Below are 15879 nucleotides of genomic sequence, written 5' to 3'. Positions count from 1 at the left end.
TGTTGGATCATTCTTAGCACTATAGTGACACTGACATGGTGGTGGTGTGTTAGTGTGAGTTGTGCTGGTATGAGTGGATAAGACACAGCAATGCTGATGGAGTTTTTAAACACCTCATTGTCCCTGCTGGACTGAGAATAGTACACCAACCAAAAATATCCAGCCAACAGAACCCCAATCACTGATGAGTCTAGAAGATGACCAACTTTAACAGCAGCAATTGATAAGCGATTGTCTCTGACTTTACATCAACAAGGTGGACCAACTAGGTAGGAGTGTCTAATAGAGTGGACAGTAAGTGGACACGGTATTTTAAAAACTCCAGCAGCGCTGCTGTGTCTGATTCACTCATACCAGCACAACACACACTAACATACCACCACCATGTTCATTGTCCCTGCAGTGCTGAGAATGATCCACCACTTAAATAATACCTGCTCTGTGCTGGTCTTGACCATTGAAGAACCGGGTGAAAGCAGGTTAAAAAAGTATGTAGAGGAATAGATGGACTAGTCAAGGCCAGCTCTGTGATAACTAGAAACAACATCCAAAAAAACAATGGACTAAAAACAGAAAATAAGGTAATTAGACTGCAAACAAACAGTTTGTGTGAAGTTTAAAACCTGCACATTTTGTTCAAAACTGTTTTAGTGGATGTTGATTAAATAGTTAAATGATGTTGATGTTTTTACTCTGCCTGCTTAAAATTTTTATTGCTGACTGTAACATCTATTCTTTCAGTAACATCTTATCAAAAACATACAATTTACTGCCTTTATACAGAGATAAAATTAATATTGAGCAGAATTAAGATCAGCCCATTAATCCAGCCCACCACAACAATCCCAAAATTCTCTTGAGGCGCCTTAAAAAATTTAATTGCTGTTTTCAACCTTTTTGGACATGCGCCCCCCTTCGTGTGCCAACCGCGAACTCGCGCCACCCGCCACCCCCCTACTGGAACTTGCACCTAAACACCCCCACCTTCGTCAACCACCGCACAGAAACCATTGCGAAAGCTCTTGACAAGCTAAAATAACATAATTAACATTGTGCACATCTTACATACAATGCAATTTTGCTGATTGAAAATATTACTTCAAAAGGATAATACAGCCCGATCCCATCTGAGCCGATTCTATGAGCACATTATATAAATTCGTGGTTCATTTTTGTAAATCGTAAGCGGTTCTTGCTTTTGATGTAGATAAGAGCAGAAAACGTTACTTCACAGAGCCAAGCAGAGGCAAGAGTTCATCAGTTACTAAGTTCGTTAGCACAGGATCATCTGCTCTGACTGACAGAAAACTTTTAACTCCACAGACAGAACGAGTCCGACTCGGTTACCGCTCTGTGGTAATAGCAGTTTAATTAAGCCTGAGCTTTTTAATGTAAGCGAGTCACACAAAAAGTTCCAGTAGCGGGTGTTTATTTAAAACCACAACATTAATTAATAGTAAAAACGGAGAGATGTCTGAGAAAAGAAACTTACGCTTCGTTTAAAATGAATCGACTCATAAATCACTTATTTCGATACTGTGAACAGAGTGTCTCTCTTAAAGACACACACGTCCTAAAAACAGCGGTCGTTGCTTTTGTCACCGGTTTATCTTCACTGTTAGCTCTATTTTGAAGGTTTTTTCAGACTGAACTGAATAACATTAAACGTGCATGTGTGCGTGGTCAGTAGGACTAATCAAACATGTCTCTTGTGGGTGAAAAATGAATTGCTTTAGTTTTAGAAGTAAAAAAATCTCGTAATGTCACTCCCCCTCGTCAGGCACTCGCACCCCCCCAGACAGGTACTCGCGCCCCCCCCTCACAGGTTGAAAACCCCTGCTTTCAGCCCATTAATCCAGCCCACCACAACAATCCCAAAATTCTCTTGAGGTGCCTTGCAAAATTTAATTGCTCACCCCTGCTCTAGAGAATGTAGCTGCTACCACCATTTTTGCCAGACAGTGCTGGTTGCACTTGTTCATGTTTTGTCTTATCAGGTCAAAACATCTTTCCTTCACAGGCCATTTAACAAATTTCAAGCTGGACATCATATGCCTTTTACTCAACAGTGGCCTCCGTCTTGCCACTCTGCCATGAAGGCCTGATTTATGGAGTGCTGTGGAGATGGTTACATGGCCAACAGGTTCTCCAATGTCTTGGACACTTGGAGCCCTTTTAGAGTGTTCATTACCTAACTAACCAAGGACCTTTATATCTTAGGTAGGTTTAAATGATCACAACCCACTATGGCCATAAGTACACTTAAAGCCTGGATATTGTTTTAAATTCTTGTCCGATTTATGGCTTGCTAGTTTTCTTTGGGCTTTTTGGTGTATCTGAACTACATGTTCAATCAATTTAAATTGCAACAAATAGACATCAGCTGAACTCGACACATCTAAACACGCCACAGTTTGGAGAGCCACAGCAAAAGATCTAAACACTTTTGTAAATGAATTGTTTTTTGTTCAGATTATAATTTTAATTACATTTGACGACTGCAAACACAGACTGTTGAGCAGCTGAATTCTAGTATCAGTGAAAACTTTAAAAATATTTTTTATATGGGTGTCATATTAATACTTCTACTTCATTTTATTCCCACAAAGGTTTAGCTAGTGTATTTAAATATTGTTAAATGTGCTGTGTAAAGCACTGAATATAGCATTGTTATAACCAAATTCACCAATACATGTAAATACACATGGCCAACAAGCATTGTACTTGTTCAAAAAGAGAGAGATTTCATTCTGGCTGATGAGAAAATCTTCAGCTTCCTTGTTTCGACACATATCTTTTCCTGCCAGAGAATACAGAAAGAATGGGTGAGTTAAAGGCATGAAACTAGAAAAGTAGCCCTGTCTGGAATAAGAGTATGCCACGTTGTCAAAAGACATCTCTTATAACAAGCCAATAAGAATGTGCTGTATGAGCAGCTTTTTCTAAAGTCAGCAGTTTACAAACCGGTGTTTCCCTCAAGCAGTCACATACCCAAAACCAAGGACCTCCCATCATACGACAGACAATGCACTCCGCTTACAAAGCAAGTTATGAACGGTTGAGTGGTATCAAAGTTCATTAACAGGAAGTGGTCTCTTTCAAAGAGTCCAGGCAGACGTGCATACTAATAAAGCTGATGTAGTTCCCTAACAGATAATGTTTCCAACACTTACTGGAATTACGGTGTTTCTGAAGTCTCCCAGACATCCTGTCCAGCTAAGCCAGCTGTGAGTTTGTAGAAAATACTAAAGCGGCTATGGCTAAATGTACAGCAAAGTAAATTTCCAGATGTAATGGGAAACCTACAGATTTAAAAATACCTGACCATAAGCTTGTTGGACAGCCAATTCCAAAACTATAAGCATTAAAAAAAAACTTTCCTCCCCCCCACTTTGTGGCTCCAAGACTTTTTACAAGATTTGGAATTGTCAGTGGAAAAATATTCCATTTTAATAAAAAAACAAACAAACAAAAAAAAACATTGGCCTGGCTGGTTTAAAAAGTTTTAATTAACCCTAAAGGTTGAGATCCCCCCCCCCCCCCCCACCAGAACTGAAGATCCTTTCCTAAATCTTTCCTAAAAGGTTGGAAGCATATAATTGATAGTACACATCTGTTAGCAACTGGGTGTGTCTGAAACTGCTGAACTCAATAATTAGGAAGGGTGTCCACATACTTTTGGTCATGTGTATTTTGAATACAATGCAATATCAATGCAATCCTACTCTTTATGTGTATCCTCCACTAGTTATGCTGGTGCCTCGACCACACTGCAGAGGACACATTTGTCACATTTGCAGCAGCAATTATAGGAAAACCCCCATCCTACAGGTGTATGAAAACTTTTGACGTCAAGTGTATTTACAACTTCTCTACAGTCTAAAGACTGCTGCCAAAAAGATCAAACCTGCACTTTGCTATGAGATCACACAGAAGTTCTCAAACAAGTGGAGACAAGTCTGTCATTCTGTACAGTTTTAACAAGAAAAACATGCAAGTACAGCCAATGAGGAGCACATTTCTTGTGATTACTAACATAAAAAGGCATTTGTATCACATGCTGCTGAACTACTGTAGATTTTGCTGCCTTCAAAATGAAATTTTTTTCAAGGACGTCCATGCATTTTTGAACAAGAAGGCGCAAAATCCCATGCTGCACACATTACAAAGGCATGGCAACTGAATAAGAGGGTACGGGTACTAGACTGGCCTGCCTGCAGTCCTGACCTGTCCCTAATAGAGAATGTGAGGAGAATTTTCAAACAAAAATAAGACAATGACAACCCCGAACTGTTGCACACCTTAAAACGTGTTTGCAAGAAGAACAGGAAAAAACTTTTTCGCTTGGTGTCCTCTGTGTCAAAATGTCTTTTAAGTGTTATGAGAAAAAATGTCAACATTACAGAGTAAATGCTTTGCTCTCCCAACTTTTTTTTGGAATGTGTTGCAGGCCTGAAATGCAGGACTGGATGTACGTATATTACAATTGAGATGAAGTGGATCAGACAAAACATGAAATATCTTGGGTTTGTATGGTATGCAATTAAAATAGGTCAGCAAATAATTGTTTACAGGTAATAAAGCATACACAATGTTAGGTAAAAAACTTTTGGTAACTTGTCCTCCTCCTCTGACTTCTTAATGCACTTAATACAGTAGTAGACATTAAAAAGCTTAATTAAAAAGCTTAATTAAACTGCTATTACCACAGATCTGTAACCGAGTCAGACTCGTTCCGTCTAAGGAGCTAAAAGTTTTCTAAAAGTTCAGCAGATGATCCTGAACTAACGAATTTGGTAATGAATAAACTTTTGCCTCTGATTGGCTCTGTAACGTGTTCTGTTCTCATCTACATCACAAGTAAGAACCTCTTACGATTTACCAAAGTGAATCAGGAGTTTATATAACGTGCTGATAGAATCGACTCCGATGTGACCAGGTTGAATTATCTTTTTAAAGTAAATATTACAATCAGCAAAATTACATCGTAAGAGCTTTCACGATGGTTTCTGTACGATTGTTGATGAATGGTGATGTGATGGTTGGTGCTTCGTAGCTCAAAGTCTGGATCAATCCACTGAGCTGTTAACTTAACATGGTCTTTATATATCACACGATCGGATCGGCTACTTTTAGGAAATATCGCCGATAGCATATTTTGATTAAAAATCGGCCGATACCGATTCGTAGCCGATCGATCGTCCCATCTCTAATATATATACTGTATATACAGTATATATATACAGTGTATCACAAAAGTGAGTACACCCCTCACATTTCTGCAGATATTTAAGTATATCTTTTCATGGGACAACACTGACAAAATGACACTTTGACACAATGAAAAGTAGTCTGTGTGCAGCTTATATAACAGTGTAAATTTATTCTTCCCTCAAAAAAACTCAATATACAGCCATTAATGTCTAAACCACCGGCAACAAAAGTGAGTACACCCCTTAGTGAAAGTTCCTGAAGTGTCAATATTTTGTGTGACCACCATTATTTCCCAGAACTGCCTTAACTCTCCTGGGCATGGAGTTTACCAGAGCTTCACAGGTTGCCACTGGAATGCTTTTCCACTCCTCCATGACGACATCACGGAGCTGGCGGATATTCGAGACTTTGCGCTCTTCCACCTTCCGCTTGAGGATGCCCCAAAGATGTTCTATTGGGTTTAGGTCTGGAGACATGCTTGGCCAGTCCATCACCTTTACCCTCAGCCTCTTCAATAAAGCAGTGGTCGTCTTAGAGGTGTGTTTGGGGTCATTATCATGCTGGAACACTGCCCTGCGACCCAGTTTCTGGAGGGAGGGGATCATGCTCTGCTTCTGTATTTCACAGTACATATTGGAGTTCATGTGTCCCTCAATGAAATGTAACTCCCCAACACCTGCTGCACTCATGCAGCCCCAGACCATGGAATTCCCACCACCATGCTTGACTGTAGGCATGACACACTTATCTTTGTACTCCTCACCTGATTGCCGCCACACATGCTAGAGACCATCTGAACCAAAGAAATTAATCTTGGTCTCATCAGACCATAGGACATGGTTCCAGTAATCCATGTCCTTTGTTGACATGTCTTCAGCAAACTGTTTGCGGGCTTTCTTGTGTAGAGACTTCAGAAGAGGCTTCCTTCTGGGGTGACAGCCATGCAGACCAATTTGATGTAGTGTGCGGCGTATGGTCTGAGCACTGACAGGCTGACCCCCCACCTTTTCAATCTCTGCAGCAATGCTGACAGCACTCCTGCGCCTATCTTTCAAAGACAGCAGTTGGATGTGACGCTGAGCACGTGCACTCAGCTTCTTTGGACGACCAACGCGAGGTCTGTTCTGAGTGGACCCTGCTCTTTTAAAACACTGGATGATCTTGGCCACTGTGCTGCAGCCTAGTTTCAGGGTGTTGGCCATCTTCTTGTAGCCTTGGCCATCTTCATGTAGCGCAACAATTCGTCTTTTAGGATCCTCAGAGAGTTCTTTGCCATGAGGTGCCATGTTGGAACTTTCAGTGACCAGTATGAGAGAGTGTAAGAGCTGTACTACTAAATTGAACACACCTGCTCCCTATGCACACCTGAGACCTAGTAACACTAACAAATCACATGACATTTTGGAGGGAAAATGACAAGCAGTGCTCAATTTGGACATTTAGGGGTGTAGTCTCTTAGGGGTGTACTCACTTTTGTTGCCGGTGGTTTAGACATTAATGGCTGTATATTGAGTTATTTTGAGGGAAGAATAAATTTACACTGTTATATAAGCTGCACACGGACTACTTTTCATTGTGTCAAAGTGTCATTTTGTCAGTGTTGTCCCATGAAAAGATATACTTAAATATCTGCAGAAATGTGAGGGGTGTACTCACTTTTGTGATACACTGTATATATATATATATATACTGTATATATATATATATATATATATATATACACAGTGAAGCCCGAAATTATTCATACCCCTGGCAAATTTTGACTTAAAGTTACTTTTATTCAACCAGCAATTTTTTTTTTTGGACCGGAAATGACACAGGCGTCTCCCAGAAGATAATAAGACGATGTACAAGAGGCATCATTATGGAAAAAAATATTTTTTTGTGGCATGTCCAAAATTATTCATACCCTTCTCAATAATTAATAGAAAAGCCTTTATTGGCTATTACAGCAATCAAACGCTTCCTATAATTGCTGACCAGCTTTTTGCATGTCTCCACTGGTATTTTTGCCCATTCATCTTTAGCGATGAGCTCCAACTCTTTCAGGTTGGAGGGTCTCCTTGCCATCACCCTGATCTTTAGCTCCCTCCACAGATTCTCAATTGGATTCAAGTCAGGACTCTGGCTGGGCCACTGCAAAATGTTAATGTTTTTGTCCGCTAACCATTTCTTCACCACTTTTGCTGTGTGTTTTGGGTCGTTGTCGTGCTGAAATGTCCACTGGTGCCCAAGGCCAAGTTTCTCTGCAGACTGCCTGATGTTGTTGTTGAGAATCTTGATGTATTGATCTTTTTTCATGATGCCGTTTACTGTGATTAGGTTCCCTGGTCCATTGGCTGAAAAACACCCCCAAATCATTAGGTTCCCACCACCATGTTTGACAGTGGGGATGGTGTTCTTAGGGTTGAAGGCTTCTCCTTTTTTTACGCCAAATGAAGGATACATCATTGTGGCCAAACAATTCAATTTTTGTTTCATCTGACCATAAAACAGAAGACCAGAAGTCTTCTTCTTTGTCCAGATGAGCATTTGCAAAGGCCAAGCGAGCTTTTGTGTGCCTTTTCTGGAGAAGTGGCGTCCTCCTTGGTCTGCGTCCGTGGAACCCAGCAGTGTGCAGTGTCCGTTGGACTGTCTGCCTTGAGACGTTGCCACCAGCAGAGCCCAGATTCACCAGGATGGCCTTGGTGGTGATCCTTGGATTCTTTTTCACCTCTCTCACTATCCTCCTGGCCAGCACAGGTGTCACTTTTGGCTTCCGACCACGTCCTCTGAGATTTTCCACAGTGCGGAATGTCTTGTATTTTTTAATAATACTTTGCACTGTAGCCACTGGAACTTGAAAACATTTAGATATGGCCTTATAGCCCTTTCCTGACTTGTGAGCTGCCACAATGCACAGCCGCAGGTCCTTAGTGAGCTCCTTTGTCTTAGCCATGACTGTCCACAAACCAACTGCAGAGAGTTGCTGTTTTTCACCTGTTGAGTTGATTAAAACAGCTGTTCCCAATGAATCAGGGTAATTAGGATGCTTTAGAACAGCTTGGACTATTTGGAATGGTATAGAACTTTGGATTTTCCCATAGACTGTGACAGTTTGCAAAGGGTATGAATAATTTTGGACATGCCACTTTTTGTTCAAATGTAAATAAAAGCTGGGAAATATTTTTTTCCATAATGATGCCTCTTGTACATCGTCTTATTATCTTCTGGAAGACACCTGTGTCATTTCTGGTCAAAAAAAAAATTGCTGGTTGAATAAAAGTAACTTCAAGTCAAAATTTGCCAGGGGTATGAATAATTTCGGGCTTCACTGTATATATATATATATATATATATATACACACACACATATATACTCATATATACACATACATATATATGTATATATACACATACACAATATATATAACAAAACAGCATTAATATATATATATATATATATATATATATATATATATATATATATATATATATATATATATACACTCAGTGAGCACTGGTACATAAATTGATTATGTTACAAGTTAATCTGTGTGGTAGGTATAGCTTATATGGTAGCTCATCAGTTGCTCTGTACACTTTGTCACTCCCTTGCACCTTATATAACAATTAAAAGAGACCTCTATATCATTCCAACAGAGTACATTATTTAGGTGGTGGACCATTCTCAGCACTTTCATGGTAATAATAAGTTAGTGTGTGTTGTTGGGATTTTAGTACACCTCATTGTCAATCCTTGGAGGAGACTAGTGATCCAGCCCAAAATATAAAGCCAACAGCATCCTGTGATCAGAAAGTGTCCACTGATAAAACACTAGTGACGATCTAGTAGCACAGATTGACAGTTGCTAACAGGGTGTTTTTAAAAAGGTCAGTAATTTAAAACAGTATTTAAAAATTCCAACAACACTGCTGCACCTAAAACACTTATGTAAAAAATACACACTTCAATGTCATTACTACTTCACTGCAGTGCTGAGAATGGTCCACCGCCCAAAAAGTGTCTGGTCACTGGGGTTCCTATCAATATATAAGTGGGGTACAGACAAACAGTTTAACAGATTGGCTACAGTCAGTAGTTGTATACCCACAAAGCACATCTGGATGGTAGATGCAGCTTTAAAAAGATTAATGAATGTATGTTCCAGGCAGGTGAGCCTAAAGTTCCTGGTGGGTGAAATTATAATATCTAAAAACAAGTGAACAAGCCATTGTTTTTATTGTTGTTTCGCAGTATCACATCTTTCTCATCACAAAGTAAAGATAATAACGTGACATCATTTCTGTCACTAAATTTTACTAAGCGTGATGCAATTGTGACAGTAATTTGCTGTTTCACTTAAGTCACTTGGTAACTTTGTTGCACATGCCAACTAAAAAAAACAAGACAAAACAATATCATCATTCTTTAAAGAACTGATAAGCTACCACATTGGAACGGGTACATTACTACTCTATCATGTCTAAATTTTCAGATGTCACAGCCAACTTCCTGCTGAACTTCAGACATGACGCAGCACAGACTGGAACAGGAGGAACAGGTGGCTAACAACTCAGCAAAAAGAAATCCTGTCTATGCCAACTAAACTACCCACAATCTCCGGCATGGCTTTGGCTCGGCTTTGGCTTTCAAACGAGGAGGATCTATTCAAACGAGATCCACAAAGGGAATCACCTACCTGAAGGATTTGCTGCTCCAGTTGCGAGTTGGCTCGACAAAGCTCCATAAGCTGTCTCAGCAAAAGCTTTGTGCTCTCTGTCTTTCCAGCACCACTTTCACCACTATGGGGAAAAAGAAATAAAACAGGACTGGATGTTAGATCAAGGAGCCAAAAATATTTCTTTTGGTTGTTTATTATTGTTATTTTAAATGTATACACGCTTCTAATAATTGTATCAAGGTAATGATATTTGTTGTTTCAGAGATAGATACATTTCAACTACTTAAAACTTAAAAATATGACTAAAAATATTACATTATTTTTGTGATGATTATTTATTTATTAGGATTTTAACATTAAGTTTTATACACTTTGGTTACATTCATGACAGGACAAGTAGTTACTGGTTACAAGAGTCGTCAGTTGTCAAACACAGTCATGGACAATTTTGTATCTCCAATTCACCTCACTTGCATGTCTTTGGACTGTGGACGAAGGAACCCACACAGACATGGGGAAAAACATGCAAACTCCACACAGAACCGCTCCACCTGGGGATCGAACCCAGTACTTTCTTGTTGTGAGGCGACAATGCTTCCCACCGAGCTACTGTGCTGCCCTTGTGATGATTAATTAGACCTAAACCCTACTTTATTTAATCATAATTCTTAGTTCCTGAGTTTGAGCCTGGCTGGACACTTAACAGACACAATTAGCTTTGCCTTAGGTGTAGAATGACAAATGAAGCATCACCTCATTGCAATGGCAAAAACAACTCCTTGCTTGAGGCGTACAAGCACCAGAAAAATACAGAGCAGAATGGTCCTATGTATGTACTAAGACTCTCTAGAAGAACACTCAGCTTATCAATGAAAAGAGATGTCAAAAAAGCTTTTGCTATCCTCAACCAGCATTGGTGGCTTGTCAGATTCACCAGAGTGCACCAGGAATGAAATGTGTTTGTATCCAATAAGGTTTATTCCTCCTGGGTGGTCGATTTAGATACAGGTGATTTACTGAATGTCATTACACTGACACAAATGTAAGCCTGAAACATCTGATAAGCAAGATATTTTTTTGATTACACTCAGTTTCTATCAGGCTGCTACAATGATGCTATGCTACTGAAGGCTACCTTTCAGCATTTGCCATTATTCACCAGCATTATCTACAGTGCAGTGAAAATGTCTAATTTAGGGATGTCAAGGCATTTTTTAATTGATCGGAATCGGCTTTACTAAACCCGATCTTAATCCCGATCTTTTGTGTTACGTCAGCATGTCCGCTGTGTGGAAATACTTTAAATTGAAAAGTAAAACAAGTCCAACAGTGAAGTGTAACGTCTGCAGTGTGAGCGTTTCATGAGGCGGTGGGAGCAGAGCTGCGTTCATGTGTGAGTGTGTGTGAGTTAAGGATCACACCGGTTTACAAAACAACGTAGTGATGCACTCGTTTAATAAAAGAAATAAATGCACAGTATATTCACATATTGTCGGGAGCAGAACACTTTATTAACTTCTTCCGTTACAGTACCGAATAGCCCACAGTTGAGTCAAGCACGCTATTTCATGTTCTATGGAAGGCCTAAAGGGTCAAAACACACTCACTTCGTGTACAAACGTCCATCAAACCATTGTCACAATACAAGCACTTTAAGAACTTCCTTCATAACAAAAGAGCCTTTCCATTTAATTTTGGTATTCAGGTTTTACTGTAATGCTTTTAAGTAACTTTTTTTCTTATATTCAAGTTAAGCTGCTACACAGATTTCTGTTCATTTTTAGTGTATCACTGCATTAAACATTTTTTTTCTTTGAATGTAAAGTTTAAAGTAAAACTAATTATCTCACTCATTTTGATTGATTTTGTAAAAATACAAAAACATTAAGCAATAGCTTGGATGCAGCATTTTTCCCTTCAGCACTGCAGAGCTATTTAGTTGTTAAATATATACACTGGATTAATTTGAATAATTGTAATGTACTTGAAGTGTGCACTGTGTGAACAGTATTATCTAGACAATATCTAGAAAATACAAGTATCGGTTTGAGAATCGGTATCGGATCGGGATCAAAATTAATAATCGGGATCGGTATCGGGGACAAAAAAACGTGATCAGGACATCCCTAGTCTAATTAAATTTTTTTGTTTGCATATTCATAACTTAATTAAACAAAAGACTTTCATTAAATAACAAACACTCTTGAATTACTGTCTTGTCAAATCTAAACATCAATCAAATAAAACCTTTTTAACAATGTAAGGTAGGCTAGAAAAGTAGGTTTTAATAGGTGCAGCACACTGTCATTATCAACAGAAATCCTATAAGGTACAAAAATAGAAATTGAATAACATGTAAAAAGCCAACATGGTAAAACTTTTGATGCAAATTCTTCAAGGTTTTGAGATCAGGGTGGGGGTGGCACGACAAGTTTTTTGTAAACAAGGTTTTGAATAATTTTTAGATTTTATTTAACAAATAATTAATAATAAATTAAATAATTCTTGCTTTATGCTGTTTTCCTTGTCTTATATGACATTTTGTATGGGAATCTGAAACCATATGATGTTCAAACATAGAAGAAACCAAATTTTTTTTCCAAAAAGGTGTCCAGACAATATTGGTCATCTAGAGTACATAAACAACAAAAACTAATACATAATTATTTGTCTTTACTGCATAATTATCTTTTACTCCTTATATGATGGCTGTGTTCACCAGTAAAAAAATCATCTTCTATAGACTGTGTATGGCAGTTGAGACTGGGCATGATTTTTTTTTTTTTTTTTTTTTTTAGAACAGACTAAATGCACTATTAAAGAAATCAAAAGCCAACAGCTGGTAAAAATAAAAAAATGCTATTTGATAAGCAAATACGCCAAGCCTGATGGCACTTTGGACCACTTGGTCTGTAAATGCAAAGGGTTAAGGCCAATTTTAACAGATTTGCATGTGCAATGGAACTTGCAAATAAATGCTTGTGGCCACAATCTATTTCCTGACACACTTTTAGCAAGGTCCTGATTTTAAAGTTGAGAGAAATTAAACCATGACTACCACTAATTGCTAGTTTAAATTTAAAAAGCCATCAGAATCCCTTTAACTGGGCATGGCTTAAGACTATCCAAAATTAGATATAAACAACAGGGTGCCAATGATGGCATCCTCTCACTGGTTTATTAACAAATATTTGTTTATTAAATTACATAACCATCAGCTGACAGGTAAAAGATGGCACGCCATCTCATCCTAAACCAGCTAATATTTAAAAACAAACCTCATGTTTACATCCGCCACCCAGCTCATGTAAATGTGTGCAAACAAGTGTGTTTTGTCATGCTGTCACAGAGTACACTGAGTACATTCTTGGCCTGTCGTCAGAACGATTATCAGACTTCAACCTTCCTCGCTCCCACCCCTCAACACACGCATGTCCTCATTCATCCCCAGCTGCATGCTAACTAGGAAAGATGGCACCTCGCTACATTGTTCGTAGATGTGTTTAATACTAAAGCAGAGCAGGGGGACTGCTAGTGGATAAAGAATGTGGACACTGTTATAATTATACTTACAATTATATAAAAAAAAATTTGCATTATAAGGCCGTTGTGCATGAAGCAGGGGAATAAAATCATCTGACGGCTTTGGTCTGAATGAACTAGGATAGAGTCCCCATCAAGCCCACTGAATGCCTATGAAATTAATTGGAACGTCGACTGCAAGCCAGGCCTTCTCTAAACTTGCAAATGCTCTTTTGACTGGAGCACAAATTTCCACAGACACTTTAAATTCTTATACAAAGTCTTCCCAAAGGTTTGGTTTGGGAATTGGATGTCCAACAAGGTCAGGCTCAGATATCCATATACCTTTGGCAAAAATAGTGTATAGTAAAGAAAAAGACAAGACATTCTACATGTTCGGTATTTGCTATTTTTTAGTTCTGTACCAGACCTGATTTTGGCAAAGCCATTTGATAGTCTTCCTTATGAGGAGAAAGTTAGAATTAAACAGCAGGGCAGATCAACATCTAAGATTGATTTGGTGCAAAAAGTAGGGAAAGGTAACAGGTCTTTTCAGCTCTCCTGGTATGACAAAGTTAGCTGGCTGACTGGAAGTGCTGTGACAAAGAAAATGTACTGTTGGCCATGCCTCTTGATGAAATCATCTCAGGGATCATGTCTTGTCTGGCCAAAATTGGGTTTTGGGGATCTGTCTAACTTTGACTGGGCATATAAAAGGCATGAAAAGAGCAATGAACATGTGAGTGCATGTGCAAGGTTAAGTTGCCTGGGCAGGGTCAGGGTTGAACATGCAATTAATGAAGGTGCTCGCATTCAAGTGAAAAAAACGTAATGAAACAGTCAAACAAAACAGGGCCAGCAGGAGCTATCATTTAGGGAGCATGATGAGAGTAGTGAATCATCCAACAAGGGGAATTACAGGGAGTTCACAGAAACATTATCTAAATATGACTCTGTCCTGGCCACACAATTCCAGTCATCAGCTGTGTTTTCTGGTATGTCTCATTCTATCCAAAATGACTTGATCTCTGCTCTTTCAGCCACTGTTTCTGATGAGATCAGAGATGAAATTCAGGCTGCTCCCTTTTTTGGATGGCAGATGGATGAAACAACTGATATTGCTTGCCGTGCCCAACTTTCTGTCATTGTTCACTATAATTTAGGAGCGCTTTATTGGTTTGTTTGATGTTTCAGAGGGGCGAGATGCTCAGTCTGTTTTTGAAGTATTCAATGAAAACATGCAGGGCTACAATTTTAGGGATAAACTTGTGGCACAGACATACGATGGGGCTGCTGTCATGGCTTCAGCCCTCAATGGTCTGCAGGCCAAAGTGAAGGCAATTGCCCCCAGTGCAATGTTTGTGCATTGCTATGCACATAGACTTAATCGGGTGCGGTCACAGGGGGCTAAATGCTTGTCTGAGTGCAGAATATTTTTTGCATCACTCTCTGGGTTTGCCACATTTTTCTCCAAATCCACAAAGAGGACATCTTTTCTTGAGTCTGCAGGCTGTTCAAGGTTGCCCAGAAATGCTCCTACTCGATGGAATTTCACATCACGGATAGTGAGAACTGTGGCAAACAACTATGATGGCCTCCTGCAGACTTTTTATAACATCATTGCAGATAAGACACTGGATGATGACACATTGGATTGTGCCAAGGGTTTTGTAATAAAACTGGAGGATTTTGAATTTGTGTTCATGTTGTACACATGAACAAATCTTTTCAGAGACTGATGTGGTCTTTGATATCATCCAGCAGAGGGCCATGGATGTTCTCTACTGCAAGAAAATAATTGAGTCTCTTCTTGCTTTTGTCAAAGAGAAGAGTTCGGAGGTGGCTTTCCAAGCTGTTTACGCCAAAGCAGCAGGTCTCACATCAGACCCACAAGATGAGCCCATGAGAAAGCATCGTCTCTCCCTATTCCAGGATCCCCAGGAGCGCTACAGAAATCTGTACATGGCCATCCTTGATAATCTCATGAAGCAGATTCCTCTGCGTTTTTCAAATTTGGAAAGTTTGCGCTTCTTAGAATTAGTAAATCCAGAGAAGTTTGATGACATGAGAGAAGTGTTTCCAGAGGAGGCATTCCAGAGTGTCCTGAAAAGTTATGGCCAGTACTTAGATTCATGGAGACTGAGGTCTGAACTTCAAGTCCTGTAATTAAATCAGGACTTACATGGTAACAGGGGAAAGCTGTGTGATTTCTTGGTTTTTGTAAAAGACATGGAGTTGGACAGTGCAATGCCTCAGCTGTACAAGCTGTTATTGTTAGTGGCAACAATTGGAGCTACATCTGCGGGTGTAGAAAGGAGCTTCTCCTGTTTAAAAAGGCTTAAGTCTTACACCCGCAACACAATGGGCCAAGGCCATCTAAGCAGCCTAGCTCTGCTGGCCATTGAAAGGACACTGGTCAAGTCCCTGGAAAAGACGCCTACTTGTTACGATAGGATCACAGGCCATTTTCTTGAAATGG

The 15879-nt window shown here is 39.4% G+C and overlaps 1 protein-coding gene across 1 annotated transcript in view; it reads right to left on the bottom strand.

Moving 5' to 3' along the window:
- The window catches only part of LOC134332750 (myosin-IIIb), a 103396-nt gene that overhangs the window by 65328 nt on the left and 22189 nt on the right, over positions 1-15879 (bottom strand). Inside the window, exon 4 of the mRNA XM_063014542.1 lies at positions 9897-9999. Coding sequence (XP_062870612.1) covers positions 9897-9999 — 103 coding nt within the window. The remainder of the gene's footprint in view (positions 1-9896; positions 10000-15879) is intronic.

Source organism: Trichomycterus rosablanca, chromosome 18, assembly GCF_030014385.1.
Source record: "Trichomycterus rosablanca isolate fTriRos1 chromosome 18, fTriRos1.hap1, whole genome shotgun sequence".
NCBI lineage: Eukaryota > Metazoa > Chordata > Actinopteri > Siluriformes > Trichomycteridae > Trichomycterus > Trichomycterus rosablanca.
The sequence above is the reverse complement of the archived record's forward strand: the minus strand, read 5'-3'. Positions and strand labels throughout refer to the sequence as shown.